The sequence below is a fragment of the Nyctereutes procyonoides genome, unplaced genomic scaffold (genome assembly GCF_905146905.1).
Source record: "Nyctereutes procyonoides isolate TBG_1078 unplaced genomic scaffold, NYPRO_anot_genome, whole genome shotgun sequence".
Lineage (NCBI taxonomy): Eukaryota > Metazoa > Chordata > Mammalia > Carnivora > Canidae > Nyctereutes > Nyctereutes procyonoides.
Window position 1 is genome coordinate 26,923,394 of NW_026575030.1, and position 25,137 is coordinate 26,948,530.

General features: G+C 38.5%; 1 protein-coding gene across 5 annotated transcripts in view; it reads left to right on the forward strand.

Annotated features, from left to right (window-relative positions):
• Positions 1 to 16,485, forward strand: part of IGSF11 (immunoglobulin superfamily member 11) — a 120,252-nt gene extending 103,767 nt beyond the window's left edge. For 2 of the 5 annotated variants that reach the window (XM_055315772.1, XM_055315773.1), the window contains exons 4-7: positions 7 to 162; positions 12,575 to 12,697; positions 13,505 to 13,655; positions 15,240 to 16,485. In XM_055315772.1, coding sequence (XP_055171747.1) covers positions 7 to 162; positions 12,575 to 12,697; positions 13,505 to 13,655; positions 15,240 to 15,684 — 875 coding nt within the window. In that variant the 3' untranslated portion in view covers positions 15,685 to 16,485. The remainder of the gene's footprint in view (positions 1 to 6; positions 163 to 12,574; positions 12,698 to 13,504; positions 13,656 to 15,239) is intronic. The other 3 variants (XM_055315774.1, XM_055315775.1, XM_055315776.1) reach the window with 3 other exon arrangements.
• The last annotated feature ends 8,652 nt before the right edge of the window (positions 16,486 to 25,137 follow it).

Here is a 25,137-nt window from a genome sequence, read left to right on the forward strand (position 1 = left end):
TTGTAGTTCCCCCTTCTGCCCCACACTGCCAAATCCAAGGATCCCAGGATATCGGCAGCGATGTCATCCTGCTTTGTAGCTCAGAGGAAGGCATCCCTCGGCCAACTTACCTTTGGGAGAAGTTAGACAATACCCTCAAACTACCTCCAACAGCCACTCAGGGTATGTACAGTGTTGCTTTACCCATTTAATCAGTTACCGTACAGAATTCAAATTCTGAGCCTCATTAAGCAATTAACTTTGATAGATTTTGAAAAATAACACACTGTATTTGTAACAGCTGAAAATTTATCTGGATCATTTTGCGTTTTCAATTTTTAAAAGAATTAAACATTTTCTTTCTCCTGTGCTGCCTTTATGAATCCCACCCAGTGGTAACTATAAATGGAAATTCCATTCCATTACAGGGAAGATTTAAAATAGCTAAATGGTAGCTTCTTTGTAAAGTTAACTGTAAGATAATCCTTGAAGTTTATAATTGAGAATTCACTTCCTTCTTGAGGCACTACTGCCTATTTTAGTATGAGAACCATAAGCATGATCGTGAGAGGGTCAGTCATCCAGTTTTCTGCTTTAAGTCTAATTAGAGGATGAAGATGGGAAAAAGAATAGGAAAACGTCTCTGATCATGGGAGAACCAGAAGTTGATCACCCCAGACAGGTAAAGATGGAAGAGACATGAGTATCGTCGATAACTTTCTATATGTTAGGCATACTAAAGAACGAGGCCCACCAGCCCTTTAAGAACCTGTAAATTTCCTGTGAGAACCCCAACAGTAATATTAATGGACCTTCCCATCATTTTTTAATTTACTCAGCCCCAAATTCATTATTTAAAAAAAAACTTCTCAGTGACAGGGGCATAATAACTTCTGGCTTACTCTCATAATGATTACTGCAATACCATCGTTCCCTATTGATTGCGAAATTGCTAAAAGTTTCAGCCACACTGTGAGGTATATAGCTTTTTTTTGTGGACTAATTTGTTAATCTCACTATTTACATGTAAATGGCATGTTTAATCTAGCTCTTGTGTTGAAATCCTGAAAACCATATTTAAATTCCTAAATCAATCAATCAATCAATTCCAGATTTTCCAGTAAGTATTTCAGTAACAGTTTACCTCTCTGGGCCTGTGTTGCTTTTTTTTTTTTTTTTTTTTTAAACAGGGGATTAAGTAATCATTTCCAAAGTTCTCTGCATCAGCACTAAAATTCTATGATTTATATTAAAAATATTTTTGTGAAATATTGGGCTGAGTTTGAAATTACAAATGTATGCTTAAAAGTGCTTCTTTGTATGTAAGTTGAGAAATATCTGTAGAAAGAGCCTACTGCACCTTCTTTATCTGAGTAGATATATCAGTTGAGGTTTTTGATATCTTCTTTGCAACGTAAATATTTTTTGGTACTTTAGGTATGAAAGTTGAACTTGAGTGCTCAAGATGAAAATGTTTGCCGTTTGTCATTCAAACTCTGGATTCTTTATCAGAATTACTTTGAATAACTTCATTTATCGTAACAATGCATGTTAAGTGAGTCAGAGTTTTTATTTAAATTTACGTCTTGGTACTGATATTAATAAAATAGATCTCAAAATAGCATATAATCCCAAAATAACATAGATTCTGAAAACACTTTACTAATATGTTTGCTGTTGTTTAAACTCAAGATGCATTCTCTGAGAAAAGAATGTTTGACACCAGGGAAGGGTACTTCAGAAGTCACATTAGTGACAGGGGCGTAATCTTTGGGGATTAGAATTGTCTTTGTGTGTTGGGGCTAGCTTGAAGGAGCTCCTTCTGGCCAAATCTGGCCAGAAAATTAAAATAAAGCTACCATCTATTGAATAAAATGAAAGTCCCCGAATCCTTGCTTATATGCATAAATAAATGGAGAGAAGGAAAAGCATTTTCTTATGGTAGAGTGCCAACTAATGTTTGTAGAAGGAATAATGGAGTTTGAAAATCACCATTGGTGTCTAAATAGTGGGCAAAGTTTAATGAGGAACAAGATATTTACATAGTTCCAAAGTGTGCCCCCACATATTTCTTATTAATTACAAAGAAAGAACTTTAAAATGGGGAGACCTGTCAATACCACCTTAATTGAGTGATCAAAGCGAACATTACCAACACTGTTACAAACTGATAACCTGTGTAGGGATCCCTGGGTGGCTCAGTGGGTTAGCACCTGCCTTCAGCCCAGGGTGTGATCCTGAAGACCCAGGATCGAGTCCCACGTTGGGCTCCCTGCAGGGAGCCTGCTTCTCCCTCTGCCTGTGTCTCTGCCTCTCTCTCTCTCTCTCTCTCTCTCTCTCTCTCTCTCTCATGAATCAATAAATCTTTTAAAAAAAAAAGATATCCTGTGTCTACCAATAGATATATGCCTTGAGGAGGACACAGCATCATTTCTGTGGTATTCTTGTCAAAAACACAAAATCTGAATCCAGTCATGAGGAAACATCAAACAGAGGTGAAGACAAAACTGTTCCAAATTGAAAGAGACTAAGGAGTTAAAATACAGTGCAGAATCCTGTTAGATTCTATATAGGGAAAGAAAAAGCCATAAAGGACATTCCTGGTACAGTTGGTGGAATCCGAGTATAAACTGTATGTGGATCAGATGATACTATTGTGTTGATGTTAAATTTCTTCACTTTGAAACTTATACTGTGATTATGTAAAGAATGTCTTTGTTCTTAGGAAATATGAAGTATTTAGTTTGGCCTGTGCTTCTAAGGTCTGTACAACTGGTCCAGGTTTCGTTTAGTGTCTGGGCCTGTGTTACAGTTCGCCAGCCCCTCCCTCAGTGGTTCTTAACTGGGACAATTTCATTTGGCAATATTTGGAGACATTTTTGTTATCATAGCTGATATAGGAGGGTGCTACCAGCAGCTGGTGGGTAGAGGCTAGGGATGCCACCACAATAAAGAATTATCTGGTCCATGGGGCACCTGGGTGGCTCAGTTGGTTGAGCGTCTAACTCTTGATTTCAGCTCAGGTCATGATCTCATGGCTTGTGAGATCAAGCCCCACTTCAGGTTCTATGCTCAGCGAAGAGTCTACTTGTCCCTCTTTGTCCCTTGCCCTCTGCTTCTCCTCCCACTTCACTTGCTCACTCTCAAAATAGATAAAATCTTAAAAAAATAAAATAAAAAAGAATTACCTGGCCCAAACTGCCAGTGAGTGAATTACATTAATATATTTTCTAATATTAAGTATCCTTGCATTTCTGGAATAAAATCTATCAGTTGTGATTATTTTTTAATAGATTTCTCCATTTGGTTTGCTAACATTTTAATAGAGTTTTTCCTTTTGTGATCGTAAGTGAGAATGGCCTATGATTTTTTTTTTCCTGTCTTTGCCCTGCCTGGTTCAATTTTGGTATCAGATTATATAAGGGTTTCATAAAATGAATGAATGTTATAACTCATAAGTGAGTTAGGCAATTTTCCCTCTTTTTTCTATACTCTGAAATAGTATGAATAAGATGGAGATTATTTGATAATTTTATAAATTTGCCTATAAAAGCTTTGCCTCGCTGCTATGTTTTGTTGGTAGATTTTTGACTACTGATTGTTTTTTTAATGATATGTTTACTTAGATTTCTGTATCTTCTCTATTTTTCTAGAAAACATCATTTTGTCTGAGTTTATACATATTGAGATCAAGTTGTTCATAGCATTCTCTATATGATATCTGGAGTCAGAGGACATGATGTAAAATAAAATCCTGGCTCCAGGGATGACTGGTTATGTGACCTTGTGTCTTAGTTTTCTTACATGTAAAATGGACACAATAGCATTAATTGCCTCACAGAGGTGGAATAAAATTAAGTGAAAACATGCATAAAACTTTTAGAATAGCATCTAGCATGAATAGTAAGCACTTAATAAATACTAATGTTTGTATTATCATTAGTATTATTATTCTCATATATGTTAAAACTATTATATTCCCCTTTTCATAATTAATCCTGTTATTTATGCTTTTTCATCTTTATTTTTTGGATCAATCTTGTTAAACGAGCTTTCGAATTTACCTTTTCTTTTGTATACTGATATACATTTCTATTATTCATTTATCCATTCAACAGATATATCTTAGGTATCTACTAAGTTCCAGACACTGTTCTAGGTGTTGGAGACACAGTGAGAACAGAGTAGAAATGCTTCCCTCCAGAGAACTTATTTTCTAGTGGGTGGAGATTGAATATAACAAATCAGTAAATTGCAATTTATTATCAGGTGATATGTACCTTAATTTAAAAGTACTTTATTTCTAAAGCATGCTAACCATCATCTGAGCTTTCAGTGAGTTAGAGTCGTTTTGCTGGTGGAAGGTCTTGGCTCCATCTTGATGGCTGCTAACTGGGTGGTGGTTGATGAGGGTTGGTGTGGCTGTAGCAATTTCTTGCAGTAAGACAATAGTGCAGGGAGCCACATGGATCCATCCTTCCTTTCATGAATGATTTCTGTGTAGCATGCGATGCTCTTTGATAGCATTTTACCCACCATAGAACTTCCTTCAAAATTGGAGTCTGTCCTCTCAAATCCTAACACTGTTTTATCATGTAAGTTTATGTCCTATTCTGAATCCTTTGTCATGTTTCAGCAACCTTCACAGCATCCTCACTAGGAGTAGATGTTATCTCAAGAAACCACTTTTTTTTTTTTTTTTTTTTGCTGATCCATAAGAAGCTACTCATCCACTAGAAGTTCTATCATGAGATTGCAGCACTTCAGTCACACATTCAGTCTCCAATTCTAGTTCTCTTGCTGTTTCCCCCACATCTGCACTTACTTGTTCCACTGGGGTCTTGAACCCCTCAAAGTTATCCATGAAGGTTGGACACAGCTTCTTCTAAACTCCGGTTAAGTTGCTGTTTTGTCCTCTTTTCCTATGAATCATGAATGTTTTTAGTGGCATCTGGAATAACGATTCCCTTCCGGATTCAGATCCATTAGAGGAGTCACTTGCTATGGCAGTAGTAGCCTTATGAAATGTGTTTCTTAAATAATAAGACTTGGAAATCAGAGTTACCCTTAATCCCCCTGGCAGAATGGATGTAGTGTTAACAGGCATAGAAACAACGTTAATCATGTTGTCTATCAGAGCTCTTGGATGACCACTGTCCATAGGGAGTGATCTTTTGAAAGGAATCTTTTTTTTTTTTTCTGAGCAATAGGTCTCAACAGTGGGCTTAAAATATTCAGTAAACCATGTTGTAAACAGATGTGCTGTCATCTAGGCTTTGTTGTTCCCTTTATAGAGCACAGGCATGGTAGATTTTATCATAATTCCAAAGGGTCCTAGGATTTTGAAAATGGTAAATGAGCATTGGCTTCAGCTTAAAGACACTAGTTGCATTAGTCCCTAACCAAAGAGTCGGTCTGTCCTTTGAAGCTTTGAGGCCAGGCATTGACTTCTTCACTCCAGTTATGAAAGTGCTAGATGGCATCTACTTCCAGTAGAAGGCTATTTTGACTACATTGAAAACCTGTTGTTTAGTGTAGCTACGTTTATCTGAGCTAGATCTTCTGGATAACTTGGTGCAGCCTCTCCATCAGCGCCTGCTGCTTCCCCTTGCAGTTTTATGTTACAGAGGTGGCTTCTTCCCTTAAACCTCATGAACCAACCTCTGCTAGCTTCCAACTTTTCTTCTGCAGCTTCCTCACCTCTCTCAGCCTTCCTAGAATTGAAGAGAGTTAAAGCCCTGCTCTGGATTAAGCTTTGGCTTAAGGGAATGTTGTTGCTGGTTTGATCTGTCCAGACCACTGAAACTTTCTCATTATCAGCAATAAGGCTGTTTCGCTTTCTTGTCACTCATGTGTTCACTGGAGTAACACTTATAATTTCCCTCAAGAGTTTCTCTTTGTCTTCACAACTTGGCCAACTGTTTGGTGGAAGAGGCCTAACTTTTGACCTATCTTGTCTTTCAAAATGGCCTTCCTCACTAAGCTTAATCATTTCTAGCATTTAATTGAGTAGTGTGTGTCTTCAAATGAATGAATGAATGTCATTGTAGGGTTATTAATTAGCGTGTCTCAGGGAAGAGGGAGACCTGGGGTGGGAGAGAGATGGGAATGGCCAGTCACTGGAGCAGTCAACACACACACAACATTTGTCCATTAAGTTTGCTGTCTTATATTGGTGCATTTCATGGCACCTTCAAACAATTAAAATAGTAACATCAAAGATCACCATAACCAATATTATAATAATGAAAAAGTTTGAAATATTGTGAGATTACCACAAGGTGACACAGAGACCCAAAGTGAGCAGATGCTCTTGGAAAATGGTACCAATAGACTTGTTCAACCCAAGGTTGCCACAAACTATCAGTACCTAAAAAAAATGCAGTTACTTGTGAAGTATACTAAAATAAGATATGGCTGTATATAGAATGAGAAACTTGTTAATTCTATTATTCAAATATTCTGTATCTTTACCAATATTTTATCTTTTTCAGTTATTTTATGAGAGAGATGTGTTCAAAAATTACACAGTAAGGGGACCCCTGGGTTCCTCAGTGGTTAAACATCTGCCTTTGGCTCAGGATCAAGTCCCTTTAAAAAAAAAAAAAAGATTTTATTTATTTATTATAATGAGAGACAGAGAGAGAGAGAGGCAGAGACACAGGAAGAGGGAGAAACAGGCTCCATGCAGGGAGCCCAACGTGGGACTTGATCTCGGGGCTCCAGGACCACGCCCCGGGCTGAAGGCAGCACTAAGCCTCTGAGCCACTGGGGCTGCCCTAAATAAATAAAATCTTAAAAAAAAAAATCACACAGTAGGATTGTGATTTGTCACAATTTGGATTGGATTGTGGATTTGTCAATTTGTCCCTGCATTTATACTGATTTTTTTTTAACCCACTCTAATCAGCCTGTGTCATTAGTGCTTATGGGATATTATATCTCCCTGATTTTTCTATGTTTAGTTTGCATTTTTACATTATTTTAATTGTTATTAAAATTCCTATAGTAGGTTTCTTGGGTTAATTCTTGCTAGTATGTTTCTATTTTATGGTTTACTTATTTTCAGGTTTTCATATTTTATGTTTTAGGTGTTTTGCTTGTAAGCAGCTTATGTTTGGATTTAATTTGGTGTTCAGTCTACAATCTGAGACTTTGTTCTTTGATTAGATCCATTTATATTAATTGTGATAATAGATGTAGTTCAGTTAATTTCTAATATTATATGTTTTTTTCTACCAAGCTTCTTTTACCTTTCCGTACTATTTACTGATTATTGCAGTGTTGGTTTCTTTTTTTAAATCATGCCTTTTTTCCTTCATTGTTTCCAAGAAATCCTCTGTTGTCCTCATCCTTTCATAATTTAATACAGTGAAGAGAGATGATTAACCCTCCTGTTTGCTGCTTGTTGAGAACTCTGCAGAACTTACTATGGAGGTCATAGATGGAGTTAGGAGAGTGTCTCAAACATCACTGTAGTCCACCACTGTCATGTCTCAGGGCGAAGCCTGAGGCCCAGAGAGATGACCAAGTTTGCCCAGGGGCTACATAGAAAGCACTCCTATTCTTTTGCCACGTCTGGAGCCTCAAGAATCTGATTCTCCTTGAATTGCCACTGCTGAGTCCCTTCCCAGTGAGTGTTTCCATAATTCTTTCATGGGTAGTAAAAAAAAAAGTTTTCACCCACTTCAGTTGCTGAATAAATAGCTGCTTATTTCCTCCTTATCAAGATATTATTCTCAGTGAAGGCAAATTTTCTCTTTTTGTTTTTGTCCTCTGACATAAAGAAGCAAGTCCTGTGCAATGTTCAGTCCTCCCTCTTTAAAAATTAAATACCAGCAATCGTCACAACCATATTGATTTGTTTATACAGTTGTCCATTCTATACATACATATGTGTCTGTGTGCATCTGTACACACAAAGACACAACCCTTATTTTGTGCAACTACTTCAGTGTAGTGTGTTTGGGAAAGTAGAGAGATAGGAAGATAGAGACATATCTTTATTCTAGAGTTCACTGTCCAGTGAGGGAGACAGAGATAGAGAGGTAATTATAGTACTACTGAGTGTTGGATGCTATAAAAATGTTTACTATTAACCTTTATTTCCCAAAGAATCTAGGAAGAACTATATAGGTAAAGAGTTTCCTGAACAGTAAAGGATCTTAAAGGATGAGTAGAAATTTTACTAGGGAAAAGGGGTTATTATTAATACAGGGAGCCATGCATGCAAAGTCTTGCACATGTAAAAGTTTGATGCTTTTAAGTGTGAGAAAAGCTATGAAGCTGCCCACTTCTAAAACTTTTATATAAGAAATGACTGACTGTTTATTATTATGGCCACTTATTATTCCAAAGTACTTAAACAATCATATAAAAAGTATATAGAATAATTCATGACTTAGGAATCTTATCTCTCAACCTCAGATCCTGAGTATTAATATCTGTTGGGGATTTGGAGACATTTGACATTTTCCCGGTTTCTTAACTGATTTTTCATATGACTCAGAAAAAATATATAAATTCCCCAGTGATGCCAGGATGGAATTCCTCCATGGATGCTTTACCAGGCACTGTACTATGCCTGTGGCATGAATTACCTCATTTTGTCCCCACAGCAACCCATGATATGCTGGTAACTCTGTGTTACTCATGAGGAAATTCGCTGGTAGTTGGTGGAGCAGACCCAGCCCAGGTGGTCTAAGCCTAGAACACCAGCTCTTAGTATAGCATCCCTTAGGCAGTCAGAAATATGGTTCTGGGCCTAAGGAGAATGGATGGACGTGGACATGGACACTTACGTTTATTTCCCTGTGATTCTGAAGGGCATCCAAATCCAGCTGCGTGGTTGGTGTGGGATCCAGTGTGGCTGGGAGCTGACGCGGTGGGCTGGGATGGCACGCGTGCTTTCCAAACTGTGGTTGCACATGGTTGGACTTTACCTATCCTTAAAGAAGATCATAAGAACATTTGCTTTCTAACTTCAGTTCAACAAATTACTTCTGCACCAGAGCAGGCCAAGTGAAGTGACAGATTGAGCTGAAGAATTAGTCCTTTTTCACTTGAGAAAGAGCCCTGTGCTTGCTAAGGAGGGGCTCCCGTCTGCTCTTTGCCTTGAGCCTGAGAACAACCCTGTCCTGCTTGTGGCTAATCCTCTCTCACCAATGTGCCTCCTTCCCTGATTCCATTGTGAGTTAGCCCTAGCGTGGCACGTCAACCAGAGTTAGGAATACTTCGTTCTATCAGTCTGCCCATGGTCTCTGTGTCTAGAGAGATGCAGAACGGTGACTTCATCTTTTAAAAATAGCCCTTTAAAGCAAGAATCTTTAAAGTTTACCTCTTTCTACATGCCAGAATAGTGCTTAGTTCAGCTGTTAAAAGTCTCCCAAGTTATCTCTATGAAAATGTCAACAAAATTACTGGTTTGGTGTGAGCTGATCAAATTCCTAGAATTTCAGGGCTTAGGAAAACAGCACCACAGTGTGTGGAATGGTGGGGCGAGTTGCCCAGAGATTATGGTCTTCTTGCACGGTGACATCTGGTAATGTATTGAAGAGGGAGGTGGGCAGATGGCTTAGTTTAATACTAGCAGCAGTGGAACATTGCATGGTTAGGAAATATCCTGCAGGTGGATCCTACACAGTATTGTGGTGTAAAATGCCTTACTAGAACGTCAAGCACACGTTTGATGCCTATAAGCTTTGGACATGGCTAGACCTGATTTTATAGATTGCTGCTACTTCTATACTGTGTAATCTTGAACAAATTGTGTAGCCTCTCTGAGCCTTTTCACCTTTGAAAAGTAGAGAAACCTAGGAGTTTTGTATTGCTTTTTTAGTTTTTTTTTTTTTATCTGAATTCCAGTATAGTTAACAGTGTTATATTAGTTTCAGGTATACAATACAGTGGTTCAACACTTCCACACAGTGCCCAGTGCTGATCATAATAAGTGTGGTCTTTGATTCCCTTCACTTATTTTACACATCCCTCAGTTTGTTCCCTATATAAAACCTAGGATTTTGACAATTAAATGATACCGATGTAAAACTCAGTACAGCTCATATGGTACACAGTAGACCCTAAAGAGAGGGGAGCTCCTTTATTTACTGAGCACTTTCCTGTGTACCAGGTAATTTCTAAGGATGGTGATGCAGTGATGAACAAGACAAACTCAGCCCCTTCTTCCTTTTTTTTCTTTTTCTTTTTTTTTTTTTTTAAGAGAGGAAAAGAATGCTGGAGAGGGGCAGAGGGAGAGGGAGAGAGAATCTCAAGCAGACTCCCTGCTGAACACAGATCTTAAGACCCTGTGATCATGACCCGAGCCAAAATCAAGAATCAAACAATCAGGGCAGCCCTGGTGGCTCAGCGGTTTAGCACCGCCTTCAGCCCAGGGCCTGATCCTGGAAAACTGGGATCGAATCCCACGTCAGGCTCCCTGCATGGAGTCTGCTTCTCCCTCTGCCTGTGTCTCTGCCTCTCTCTCTTTCTCTGTGTGTGTCTCATGAATAAATAAATAAAATCTTAAAAAAAAAAAAAGAATCAATCACCTGAGCCGCCCAGGCACCCTGCCATTCCCACCAGCCCTATCTTTTAATGAGACAGGCAAAAAATGTCAACAAATGGTGTTAAATGCCAGCACTAGATAATACACGGTGCTGAAGAGCACATAGGAGGGGTGTTTAATGGTTTAATGAAGGCCTGGCAAATCAAGTAGAAAACACAGGAGGAGAAAACACTTTCCTCCCAGGCTGGCCCAACTACTGAGTGAATTCACTGAAAGGCTCTCGCACATCGGTAGCCCTCAGAGTTTTTTGGGGTTTTTTGTTTGTTAAGGAAAAGGAAATAATAACACAGATATAAACAAAGTAACCACCAAATATATTGACTTGGTGTGTCCAATACAATTCAGACGTCCAAATTCTTCAAGCGTCATGTTCTGAATAAGCAAGATGCCTATCTAATATGGATTTGACCCTTTAAATTTCCCATTAAAAACAAAACAAAAGCAAGGAAAAAAATGTCCTTTCCTTGGCTTGTTTACTTAAGTTAATTCCAGAAAGGTACTCAATAAATATTTACTTCTTAAATGACTTAACCAATAAATGCATGCAGTGCTGTGGTTAGGTCTGCTTTTGCTGACCCGCTTCCTCTGCCTCCGCCTTTGCTCCAGATAGAGACGAAGATTGCAGCAGAAACAAGATAATGTTAGTTTCTTGGAAAAATAGCCCAGGGTAGGGGTAGCTCCGGGTGTTGCCCTAGGAATACATGGACTTTGTGCCAGAGATGTGCCATCAGGATGCTTTCTACTTTCTCCTAAATTCGCAGCTATTTTGAGTGGTTGAGAAGGGAGGCAGGGAAGCCTAGAGCTTAGATCTAAGACAGCCCCCCATCTAATTCCAGTTTTGTGTAACTAGCTGTGTGATCTTATTACTCACTTAAAGCCCCAGTCTCCTTACCTGTTCAGTGGGATTAATAATAATACCTCATGGCGTCATTGTAAAAGATTAAGATAATACTATAAAAGCTTAACCAATGCTTGGCACATGGTAATAGCTACTAATCTTAGTTTATTGTTCCTGTGATTTACATTTTGTTTACAAGCAATAAATAATCCGTGCTAATGTTGATGAATTAATAAAAAATGAACTACTGAAACATTTCTGAGTAATACCAGTGCGGTGGCCTTGAAAATGCGCTGCTCCTCTACAACACGGCGGACCGGCAGCCCCAGCTGCTTCCTCCAGCGGCTGCCACTGCTTTGCACCCAGTTTGCTTTCACGGGGGCTGCTCCCAGCCGGTGACCAGCACAGCGGTCGGCTACGCAGGCCTATTCCTGCAAGCTGTGACTGCTTTACCAGGTGACTTCAGCTCAGAGCCTCCCCATCGGCCTGATGGAGACTTCCGTAACACTGGGCAGCAATCTGAGATGCTCCCTGCCTGGCCCTCCTTCACCACCATCCCCACCCTTCACAGGGTCCAGACCTGCACTGCAGTCTCAGGCACCCCCACCCTCCCCAGCTTCTTCTCCATCTCCTGTTCTGGAATTTCTTCCACTAAACCTCTGGCTCATCTGGGTGTCTTGCTTCGTGGAGGATCCAGACTTCCAGTTATAAGGGTCGTTGGAAGTAACGACCCCTGGAGCACGGAGTGGATATTTTCTCCATCAAGTCTAATGAGTTTTAACTTCATCTTACGTTTATCGCGTTTCAGTCTAATGAGTTTTACTTCATCTTTACGTTTATCGTGTTTCCTCAGAATTGAAATTTGGTGTTACTGGTCATAAATTCTCCAGGACACACGTTAGCCACTGTTTCCTCGGGGAAGACCACTCACATTTAGGACCTCAGACTAATCAGCAGATTAAGTTGTGAGATTGCACTCAATTAGGACAGGCCTCCACGTCTCAGTGTCTTTAACGTGACGTGATTTTAGTCTTTTCACGAACCAAAGAAATCTCTTTGGCAAAGGCTATGGATGGCTCTCCAGTGTTTATTTTTAAATTTTGTCTGTTGTCTCCTGTTGATTTCTTTGGTTCTCTTAATGCCTCCCCCTCCCCCACCCCCAACTGCTCACTTGATTATGATTTTTGTGACAGACCAGATCCAGGGGACAGTCACCATCCGGAACATCAGTGCTCTGTCTTCAGGCTTGTATCAGTGTGTGGCTTCTAATGCCATTGGAACCAGCACCTGTCTTTTGGATCTCCAGGTGATTTCACGTAAGTATATACAATTCTGATGTCGACTCTGGGTCTTGAACACCAAAGATCTTTGTTACTCCAGGGAACAAAGAATTTCTCTGGATTGTTTTTAGGTCATTTGAAGATTAAATAGAAATTCTCTTGGTTTTATTAATTATTGAAATGTTTTATAAATGTGTTAGCATGCTTTTCAGCCTCCACACTGTGACATCTTCTTTATGACACAGTATCTTTCTCCTCCAGATGATTAGAATCAAATTGGTCACTTGTCTTCAAGTGATTGCATAGTGCTGTAGACATTATAGAAACTTACAATGGTCTCGTGGCCACAGCAAGACCTTCTTGTGTTTTCTCCTAATCCCTTTATATCTGCTTAATTGTTAGGTGGCCATAAATAAACAGTGCAGACATTTTCTCTTTATTTGAGAATTCTGGGTTATTTGAATTCCACTTACAAAAAGTAGTGATCTGGTTGGGCTGAGGCGATAGTTATTGCCAGGGTTCTTTTGGGTGGATCACACAGGTGGACATCTTTGGCCTGTTCTGCTCTAAGTGTGGCTCTACTGAAGTGGTGAGTCCTGTAATGCTCGTTCATTCAGCAAGTGTCTGTGAGCCTACGGTATGTTAGTCCTAGCCACTGAGGACACAGGTTAACTGAGATTTAATTTTATATGAATGCAACACTTTGGGCAATTTTGTGCATTTTAAGAAGATTCTGTGGTGAACTTACATATTTATGAAGTTGTATGAGTGTATGCTATTTCTCTTTCTCTCTCTCTCTCTCTTTTTTTTGTTCTTTAAATCTACCTTAAATATATTTTGCAGCCCAGCCCAGGAACATTGGACTAATAGCTGGAGCCATTGGCACTGGTGCAGTTATTATCATTTTTTGCATTGCACTAATTTTAGGGGCATTCTTTTACTGGAGAAGCAAAAATAAAGAGGAGGAGGAAGAAGAAATTCCTAATGAAATAAGGTTTGTGTATCAGACAATTTGTCCTACATGGTCATTGTCTGTATTTCTATTAATTTTGGCAGCTAAGATTTCTTTGCTAATCCAGTGGCTGTGATGGCCAAGACCATTACCAAGTCATCTTTTCTTCTGTGTTATATCACTTTTCTTCATGATACTGCTCAGCGTCACTTACTGGATCATGAAAGGGGAAGAGGGTCTGAAATGTGCCCAACCAGGAAGACACACATGAAAATTTCCTTCACCTCCCATAGCCCCAAGATAGGTGAGGTTAAGGTGGCTGCCACTGTAGAAAAGTTAGTTTAGTAAAGAAATGTGTTTGACATCGGCATTTATAATAGAAGCTAGAAGGAACAGCACAAGAGCATACCCGTACCTGTGTGCACAGAGAGACCAAACAGTATGGCTTGGTGTGAGAGACAGGTCAAAGATATGAACCTCTTCAGAAAATAATGTGAAAATCATCTTTAAAGAAAATTGACTCTTGGCATATTGTAGGGTCGGGGAGTTCGAGCCCAGTCTCATACTGTACCCTATCATATCCTTGTTGAGAATGCTTTAATGACTGCAGTCTACTTAGCATGAGCCACACAGCACTTCAGGATCTGACCCTTCCCTGCTTCCCTGGTCCTCTGACCACATCCATGATCACTGGTGATCCAGTCTATTTTGTAGCCTCTCAAGCCTCAGGATCTTTGCTCAAGCCTCCACCCTCTTCCTGGACCAAACTACTTCCCTTTTTATCCATCTCTTCGGTAAATTCCTTGATCTGATTCAAGACCAGTCCAGGCATCACTTCCTCACAGAAGTTGACTCTAGTCCCTTGTCCAGCCTTTCAGACTTGGAGATGTTCTTGGATTGATTGTCACTCTCGTTTGGTCATAGGCCTCTGGGGTATAGGAGCTGTGTCTTTTTTTTTTTTTTACATAAAACATCTAGTAGAATGCCCGATACTCAATAAATGTTAAATGAATTAGTTGACAGCTTAGGTTAAATTAGTGACTTCTCTTAGAGTCTTGTAATTCTTAAGGGTTTGGTCTGTATGCAAGGATAGATTTCATCCCAGCATAAGATCACTGAGAAAAATCACTCATCAGCACACCGCAGTGAGTTCTCAGACCCCCAAAAAGTGCAATAAAGTCAGGTCAACTCTAACCATTTTTTGAAGTTCCTCACACCCACAACTTGGTTTTTTACAGCAGCAAGCTCAGTGGACTTCTTTAAAGTCTATTTTCCTATTTAGAGGGGGGGAAAAGTTATATACACACAGATGCACATACATATACACACACATTTTTTCAGTTATTTTGGAAAGTATAGTCTGAGAGATGCGGCCTCAGACTTTTCTGCCCTTGGCTATTGAGAAGCTGAGGGAACATTTTTCTTGAGCGTTGTCTCAAAGAGAATGAGTGTCAGCCGAGGCCACCAGAACTGATATGTTTGCTTTCATGGTAGTATGGTCTATCCTGAGGGTTTGTATCTCACAGACAGACTGGGCTTAGCAGAAGAAGAGAGAGTCCTGGGCAGGAGGGTAGGGTGACATTCAAGTAAATCCTGACAACAACTTTATATTTTCCTCCTTTTCAGAGAGGATGATCTTCCACCTAAATGTTCTTCTTCTGCCAAAGCATTTCACACCGAGATATCCTCCTCAGAGAACAACACATTGACCTCTTCCAATACCTACAACAGTCGATACTGGAGCAACAATCCAAAAGTTCCCAGAAACACGGAGTCATTCAACCACTTCAGTGACTTGCGCCAGTCTTTCTCTCTCCACTCAGGCAATGCCAATATTCCATCCATCTATGCTAATGGGAGCCACCTGGTCCCAGCTCCCCATAAGACTCTAGTAGTGACAGCCAACAGAGGGTCACCCCCACAAGTCATGTCCAGGAGCAATGGCTCAGTCAGCAGGAAGCCTCGGCCTCAACACACACACTCATACACCGTCAGTCAAGCGACACTTGAGCGAATTGGTGCTGTCCCTGTCATGGTGCCAGCCCAGAGTCGGGCAGGGTCCCTGGTATAGCACCTGAGCCGATAAAGTATTCAGAAAAGAATCAGTGGAATGCCCCATGCAGGGAGAGGGTGGGGTGAGCAAGTGCTGGGAAAGAAACACTTTCCTTACATAAGGATACTACTGAAAAGCACAAAGGAAAAGGCAATGCTGTTACCTGGCCAGTGAGATTTGTGAAATGAACTGGAATTCTTCATCCTGAAGACTCGTTTCCCCACTACAGATGTCCCAGCATTCTATTAAAACAAACTGGATCTCAAAGATGTGCCAAGCCAAGGAAAAAGATATAAGAGCAGAATAACACTTAAAACCCAAACTGCAGTCCGGATGGGCTTATTCTTTAATTCATGCCTAACTTAATAATTTTTCAAGAGACTAAAGTGCCAGGTGAAGTTTAAATAATGAAACTATTTAAAAACATAGTTGTCTTTAGGAAAATTAATGAGCAACCCTGGGATCGTCACCGTTCCCTCTTTATCTAGAGGGCTTAATGGGCATGAATGGTTAATATTGGTCCCAACAGGGCTGGCTCTTGTATCATAGAGTCCAAACTTTTTTTACACAAACAAAATTCAGTAAGAAATGGGGGAAGACAAAAGAAACTTCTCTGAGAAGCCCATTCATATTTATTTATTTATGTCTTCCTGAACCATGAATTTCATATTTGGAATGTTGCTATATTGACAGATTCTTGCCTGTCTGTGTTTTTCTAGGGTCTGTTCCAGGTCCATGACAATTACTGTTCATTATTTCCTGGAAAAATATTTTTTTAAAAGAAAACTATTGTTTTTTTTTTTTTGTTTTTTTTTTTTTTTTTTAAGAAAATACATGAGAGGCATAGGGCTGGGAAAGACAAGAGTGTTATTAACAGCATGTTCAGTGATGGTGTTGGTCGAGCCCTGCGGGAGGCCCATGGTGAGAGGGAAAGAGCTGGGTGCTGTGGGCCGCACAGGAGCCGGAAGGCAGGTGGGAGGCACTCGGGCCTTCTTGGCAGCCTCAGAGCCCGGCTGTCCAGGGCTCCCTTCCTATTACACCAGGTTGCTCTTAATGAGGGCAGCACCCGATGCCTTTTGCACTGAGGTAGATAACTTTCTCCTTGTTTGACAAGTGGAGGTTAGTAGGTTGTTACAGGGAGGGCGGCAGTGGTTCTGTTGTTGTTTCCAAAATAACTATTTTTGCAAAAGAGATAAGAGTAAGACAAAAGGGATGCCTTCAGGTGTGCCCCTGGGTGAGTCTGCCCTATGTTTGTCACAGCTCAGGGTTGCAGTTTTGCCCAGATGCATTTTTACACCACTGTAAAGAGACTTCCTTCTGTGATTAATGACCTGGCTTGGCTGGCCTTGGAGTTCACCAGATAATTTACCAACTCCCCACTCTTGTTTTGTGCTGTGTGGATCTGGGCATACTTGTATCGGGGACTATCTCGCCTTAATCACACTTTAAGCAGCACAGAAATGATTTCGTCCCAGAATCGTTCTCTGAATTATTTATGAGGCCAACCTCGTGGTTCGATAAGAGCATCATTCTGTTCCCAATGTCGTCTCTCACTCCCTCTTCGCACTATGCCTTTTGCCCTCTTTTCCTGCGAGCAGAGCCATCACAGGGAGTGGCTTCCTGATTTTCAGACCCATTTGAATAAATGGAAACCAGCAGCTGCTGGGGACACTGTTTTCTGGGAGGGCTAAGCTCAGAACCTAACCAATTGCAGCCATTTCGATATTGATGAAATGCTGAATTTATGTTAGCATTACTTATTTTTTCCATGTGATGGTTCTTGACTTTGTAAAAATTTAAATAAATGAATGTCTATACTTTTTATAAAGAAGAGTGAAAATACCGTGACAGAAAAGACACTATCAGATGTTGTTTAGAAAGCATTTATCTTGCATTTCTTTATTCTTTCTAATTATCTAAAATTCAATAAAAGTTTATTCATATAAAAACAAGTTGTCATTTATTATCATAATACATTGATGGATTTCTGAGTTTATAGTGTTCTATTTAATGTTATAAGAATTCTCCATTCTGTTAAGTAGTATTCATAATAATTTTAATGAGCGAATAGTACTCTTATTCTTGTTAGAAATTTGAGTCCAGTTCTCATGTGTATGACCGAAGATATAATGACCCTTTTCATATATTGAGCTATTTTCCTATTTCCCAGTCTGAAGTTCAGGAAAACAAGGTCCATGACTGTTCTTTTTCTTTTCACTCTGAATCCCTCATCTAGACAGTGCCTAATACAGGTGGTTAGTAGGTGAATGACTGATGACTTCTACACTGGAGTTGCCAAGTTCCAGTTCAGAAAGGTATGGTTATGATTGCAGCTCTTGGGATATACTGGATCATTCTTTTGTTTAAACTTTTTTTTTTTAAGTAAGAGTTAGGCATTTAACCAACTGAGCCACCCAGGCACCCCGTTTTAACTTTTTATTTGAGATCTATATATTTATACAATTTTATATTTATAATTATGTAGTTATATGCTGTTACCAGACATAGTGGAGACTCCCATAAACCCTTCATCTGATTTTTCCAAATGGAAAATTTTCCAAATGTCTTGCATGTAAATCATGCAGTATCACAGTGTCACAAATTGACATAGATGCATTCTATCAACCTTACTCATATCTCAACAGCTGTGCATGCACTCCTGAGTGCAGTTTATGTATTTAGTTGAATGTTATTTTATCAGGTGTAGATTGACGTGACTACTGCCAAAGTCAAGATACAGGATCCCTTGTCCTACCCTTTTATAGTCACAGTCACCTTCCTCCTCCCCAAGTCCCTAATTGTTAATTTGTTATCCATCTCTATAATTATGGCCTATAAATGGAATCAGGTAGTATGTAACATATGAGGATTGGCTTCTTTTTTTTTTTTTCTCAGAATGTCTTTTTTTGAGGATCCATCCAACTTGTTGCATATATCATTCCTTTTTATTTCTGATTAGTAGTCCATGGTGTAGATATACCAGTATATTTAACCATTTCCCTGTTGAAGGCTATATGAAGGATATTTGAATTGTTTCCATTTTCGGCTGTTACAAGTAAAACTATTGTGACCATTTTTTCCAGACTTTTATGTGAACATAAGTTTTTATTTCTCTGAGATAAATGCCTGAGAGTTCATTTGCTCCATCACCATTTGTTGAAAAGCCTATCCTCCTTCCAGTGAATTGTTTTTGCAGCTGTGAAAAACTCATTTAGGCATATTCGTGTGGGTCTCTTTCTGAGTTCCTTAACTGTTCGCTGATCTTTGTTCTTCCACCAGTACTATGGTGACCACTGTAGCTATCTAATAAGCTTTAACTGGTGGACTGGTTTCCTCCATTTTAGTATTCTATTTTGAAATTGTTTTAACTATTCCAGGTCCAAGTGCCTTTCCATATAATTTGTAGAATAAGATAGTTTATGTCTACAAGACACTTGGCTGTTTTAATAGAAATGGTGTTAAACATATGATCAGTTTGGGAAGATCTTGTATCTTTACTATTTGAGTTTTCAAATCTATGAACATGGTATATTTCTCTACTTAGACCTTCTTTGGTTTATTTCATGAGCATTTTGAAATTCTCAGGATACAGATCCTATACATGTTTTGTTGGGTTGATTCCTAAGTATTTAATTTTCTTTGAAGCAGTTATAAATGTTACTGTGTTTTAAATTTTGGTTTCTATAGGGTGCCTGGGTTAGCTCAGTTGGTAAGGTGTCTGCCTTGGGCTCAAGTCATGATCCCCACATCCTGGAATCAAGCTCCCATTGCATCAGGCTTTCTGCTCAGCAGGGACTCTGCTTCTCCCTCTGCTCCTCCTCCTGTGCATGCTCGCTCCCTCTCACTCTCTCTCTCAAATAAATAAATAAATAAATAAATAAATAAAATCTTTTTAAAAATTTTGGTTTATATATATTGTTCTTAGTAAATGGAAACGTGATTGAATTTTTTGTGTTGATTTTGCATTCAACTTTGCTGAAATCACTCCTTCAGAGTGTAGTTGTTTTGTGTTTTGTAGATTCCTTGGGATTTGCCATATACAGAATCACGTCATCTACAAATAGAGACAATTTTTTTTATTTCTCTTCAATATGTGTGCCTTTGCTTTTTCATAAAACTGTTAAATACAAAGGTTAGTGTGATATATTTTTCTTATTCCTAGTTATAGGGGGAAAGCATTCATTCTTTTACCATTAAATATGATGTTAGCTATAAGTTTTTGTAGGTGCTTTTTATCAAATGAGGAAGTTTGATTCTATTACTAGTTTGTTGAGAAGATCTATCATTTATTTATGAGTGTTGGGTTTTGTCAAATGTTTTTCTGCATCATTTGGTAGAGTCATACCGTTTTGTTTTTTTTTCGCTTTAGTCTATTGATAATGCTAGGTTACACTGACTAATTTTCAAATGCTGAGTCAGTCTTGCGTACCTGGAATAAATTGCATTTGGTCATGGTGTATAATTTTTTAAAACTCTGCTGGATTTAATAATATTTTTTGAGAATCTTTGTGCATAACGGCCTAGAATTCTCTAGTAAAGTCATGTGTGGCTAGAGATTTCCTTTTCAGCTTTTAATTTACTAATTCAATATCTCTGATGGTTAGAGGATTATTCAGGTTTTCTATTTCATCTTGAGGTAGGTTTTTAAAAATATTTTATTTATTCATGAGACACACACACATAGAGGCAGAGAAATAGGCAGAGGGAGAAGCAGGCTCTCTGTAGGAGCCCGATGCAGGCCTCAATCCCAGTACCCCAGGATCATGACCTGAACCAGAGACAAACGTTCAACCACTGAGCCACCCAGGCATCCCTCATCTTGAGTTTTAATAGTCTCTGGGCTTGAGGAATTGATCCAACTGTTCTCCTTGTCAGTATTTATGGACATAAAGTTATTTGTATTTTTCCCTGTATGTCTTTCTAATGGAAGGTGGATCTAGACTGATAGCTCTGTTTCATTCTTGGTGTTGGTGATCTGTGTCTTAATTTTACCAGTCTTGCCTAAAGTTTGTCAATTTTACTTATTTTTTTTTAAAGAAACAACTTTTTGGGTTTTTTTTTTCTATTTTTCTATTTTCAGTTTTATTAATTTCATCCCTTCAGCTTGCTTTGGGTTTATTTTTCTCTCATATTTCTATTTTTTTGAGGTGGGAGCAATGATTTCAAACTGTTCCTCTTTTTTATATTAGGGCTGTAACTTTAGCTGTATCCACATATTTTGACCTAGTGCATTTTAATTTTTATTGAATTCTATGTATTTTTATCTTTCCTGTGAAAATTCCTTTTTACCTATGGATTATTCAGAAATGTGTGGAAATTTTCTGGTCGTTTTTCTGGTAATGATTTTTTAGGTTGAAGCTAGAAAAAAATCTATTATTAAGTTAGGAAGAAATCTGTTGTATTTTAATTCTTTTACATTTGTTGAAGTTTATTTTAGGCCTAAGATGTAGTCTCTATTGGTACATGTTCCATGGGCTCTTAAAATATTTATTCTGCTGTTGTTGGATAGAATGTTCTGTATACAATTAGATCCTGTTAGATGATTGTGTTGGTCATTTTATATCCTTACTGATTTTCTACCTAGCAATCAGTTTCTGAAACTGAAGTGTTGAAATCCCTAACTATAGTTATAGATTTGTCTATTTCTTCTTTCAGTTTATCAATTTTTGCTTTATGTATTTTGAGGCTTTTTTCATACAAGTGTATTTAGAATTATCATGCCTTCCTGGTGGATTGATCCTCTTATCATTATGTAATGTCCCTCTTTGTCTCTAGGAATTTTCTTTTCTCTGAAGTTTACTTTATCTGGCATTAATTTACCACCCTGCATTTCTAAGTTACTGTTTGCATGGGATATCTTTTTCCATCCTGTACAACAATGTTGTCATATTTGAAGTGAGTTTCTTGTCAATGGTAAATCTTGTTGGATCATATTTATGTACCCACTCTGCAAATATCTGTTTTTTAATTGGCATATTTAGATCATTTACATTTAAGGTCATTGTTGATATGTTTAAGGCTAAAATCTATTTTTGTTTTCTGTTTTTCCCCCTTTTTATTTATTATTTATTTAATTTTATTTTTAAGATTTTATTTATTTATTCATGGGACACAGGGGGGGGGGGAAGCAGAGACACAGGCAGAGGGAGAAGCAGTCTCCATGCAGGGAGCCAGATGTGGGACTTGATTCCGGGACTCCAGGATCACGCCCTGGCTTGAAGGCAGGTGCTAAACCACTGAGCCACCCAGGCGTCCCTTTCCCCCTTTTCAAATGATCTGTTTCTCTTACCTTCTTTTGGGTTGATTGAATAATATTTAGGATTTCTTCTTGATTTATTTATAGTGTTTTTGAGTGTATCACTTGGTATATAGTTTTTTTAGAGTTTATTCTAAGTATTACAATAAGCATACAGAGCATATCACAGTCTACTTGTATTAACATTTTACCACTTTAAGTCAAGTGTGAAAACTTACTTCCATATATATCTTTTTTCTTTCACCACTTTTAAACATCTTTTTCTTGATCACAATATGTGTATAATTTTTCTTGATCACAATATGGTGTATAATTTTTTTCAATCATCAAAAAGCATTTCTAAAACTAATGAAATGAGTCCATTGTATGCACCCATATTTCTGCTTCTTTGTTCTTTGTTTCTGATGGTCCAGGATTCCTTCTTTTATCATTTTCATTCTGTTTGAAGAACTCCCGTTAGCCAATTTATAAGGGTAGGTCTACTAGGAGCAAAGTCTTTAGTTTTCTTTTGTCTGAGAATGTCTTTATTTCCCCTTTATTCCTCATTGGATGTAGTATTCATGGTTGACAGTTCTTTTCTCTGAGCACTTGAAAAATTTGGGAAGTGTTCCACCACTACTTAAAACACTTTCAGCTCCCCTGTCTTTCTTATATCTTTTTGGGACTCTGATGATGGATCTTTTGTTATTGTCCTGCAGGTTCCACAGGCTCTCTTCATTTCTTCAGTCTATTTTCTCTTTCTTGTTCAGGGTAAATCCTGATTGATCTGTCCTCAGGTTCACTGATTTCTGTCCTCTGTTTCCACTCTGCTTAGTTAGATCAGAAAGATTTTCAGAAAAAAAAAAAGAAAGAAAGATTTTCAGTTACTATACTTTTTAGTTTTAGTTTGGCAGATTGATTCTTCTTAAAATTTTAATCATTAATTTAAATTTTATATTAAATTATATCAAGATACAATTTATATACTATAAAATTCACTCATGTGAAGTGTATATAATTCAGTAGCTTTCAGTATATTTATAGAGTTGCACAAACATCACTGTAATCTAATTTTAGAACATTTCCATCAGTCCCAAAGAAACCTGTACCCACTAACAGTCATTCCTTTTTTCTACACCACCATCAACTCCAGGCAACCGTTAATCTACTTTCTGTCTATAGATTTGTCTGCTCTGGAGATTTCATGTAAATTTTATCTTACAATATGAGCGTGTATGTGTGTGTGTTTTGTAACTGCCTTATTCACTTAGCATAATGTTTTCTTAGATTCATCCACGTTGTAGCTGTGCTATTGCTTTATTCCTATTTCTTTACTGAGATTTTTTAGTTTTTCAGTTTTAAGAGAATTCATAATTGCTTATTGAAGGATTTTTATTATAGCTGATTTAGCAATCTTGTCGGATAATTTCAACATCCCATTGATTTTAATACGGACATCTATTGATTGTCTTGTCTCACTCGTGTGATTTTCCTAGTTCTTAGGATGATGAGCGACTTTTTAATTTTCTCCAGACATTTTGGAATTATGAGACTCTGGAACCTTTTTTTAATATTCATTTATTTTAGCAAGTATTCCCTTTGCTGAGGTGTAGCCCAAAAGCCAGATGTGTGTATATATTTAGTTTTTTGGTGGACACTAAGAATAGCATCTCGGTAAAAGTGAAGTGTTTACACACTCTCTTAGTAGATGGGTGGGATTGAAGGATAGCTCCCCCTTGGCTCTGCTTACACCTTCTTGGTGAATGAAAGTTGGGCACCAATCTAAACCATGTTCTTGCCTTCAAATAGGGGGTATAGATTTGCTGAGACCCAGAAGGGAAGAAGGAGGGCACTTATTCATGGCACTTGCTAGGGGATGGGAGTAGGAACTCACCTCCATGCTGCCTGATTGACACCAGTAGAGGGGAAGGAAGGAAGGAAGATGGAGAGCTGCGTTATTCTGCATCCTTGATGGAAGGTGGGACTTCTGGCTGGGCTTGCTGCGACCAGGGGAAGGAGGAAGTGGAGTGTTGCTACCGTGCCTTGCACCTTTTTCCACCTTGTTGATACTGGATGTGAATGCAGGCTCAGCTCCCCCCACTGGGGAGAGTACAAAGATCTCTTAAAAATCCATCTTTTTGCCACTGTTCAGAGTGTTCCTAATGCTTGTATTGTGTCTGATTTTTTGAAAAATAATTGTAAGAGGGAAGACTGGCTTACAATGGAGATTATAGAGGATCCCTGGGTGGCTCAGCAGTTTGGCACCTGCCTTTGGCCCAGGGCGCGATCCTGGAGTCCCGGGATTGAGTCCTGCGTCAGGCTCCTGGCATGGAGCCTGCTTCTCCCTCTGCCTGTGTCTCTGCCTCTCTCTCTCTTTCTATGTATATCATGAATAAATAAATAAAATCTTTTTTAAAAAATGGAGATTATAATGGGGCTACCCCATCTTGATTGGAACCAGAAATCCTGAAATAGTATTTTTAAAAATAATCAGTTACATCTTACAGTACTCTATTATTTGGAGGGTTTTCAATTGTATATTAAATAAAATTCTTATTCCTTTACTCGATTCATTCAATTCCTTCCACAAATGGTCTGTTATCTTTCAATTCTCAACTTTCCTGTTTCTCTACATGAAAACTCTGCTCCAGGCCTGTCCACCTTCCTTCAAACTAACTTTTCTCTCTCTCTTTTTTGACACCTTCCACCTATCTTTACCCAGATCTTTCTGTATCACAAATAGAATCCAAATATTCTACCCTACATCCTCTTTTTCCATCTAGTTAGAAGTGACTGGAGCTTCTCACAAGTGAGAGCATTTACTATATGTAAGGGAATTGTCCCAGTCTGTATTACATTCCTGTGTACATGATTGGTCTCCTCCACTGGGTCCGGTTACTTCACAATTTTTTTTATCCCATACTGTGTGCTACATTGCTCTAGGTTTGGAGATAAAAACAGAAGAAGGTCGCATTGGCTATCCCCAAAGAGCTTATATGAGAGGTGTACAGACTTGTAAACCAATTACTGCAATATCATAGGTATACAAGTGGATGTTTATACAAGTTTAGTTGGGACAATATCTTCTATACCCTTAGCTGTGAGGTCACAACACAGTACATTCCTTCACAAAGAGAAAGTGCTTGAAGGATGTGCTAAATTGGTGGAACTGAAAATGGACAATTGGTCTCTTAATCTCAGGTATTAATGTAGCAGTCAGATATCAGAAAATTCCC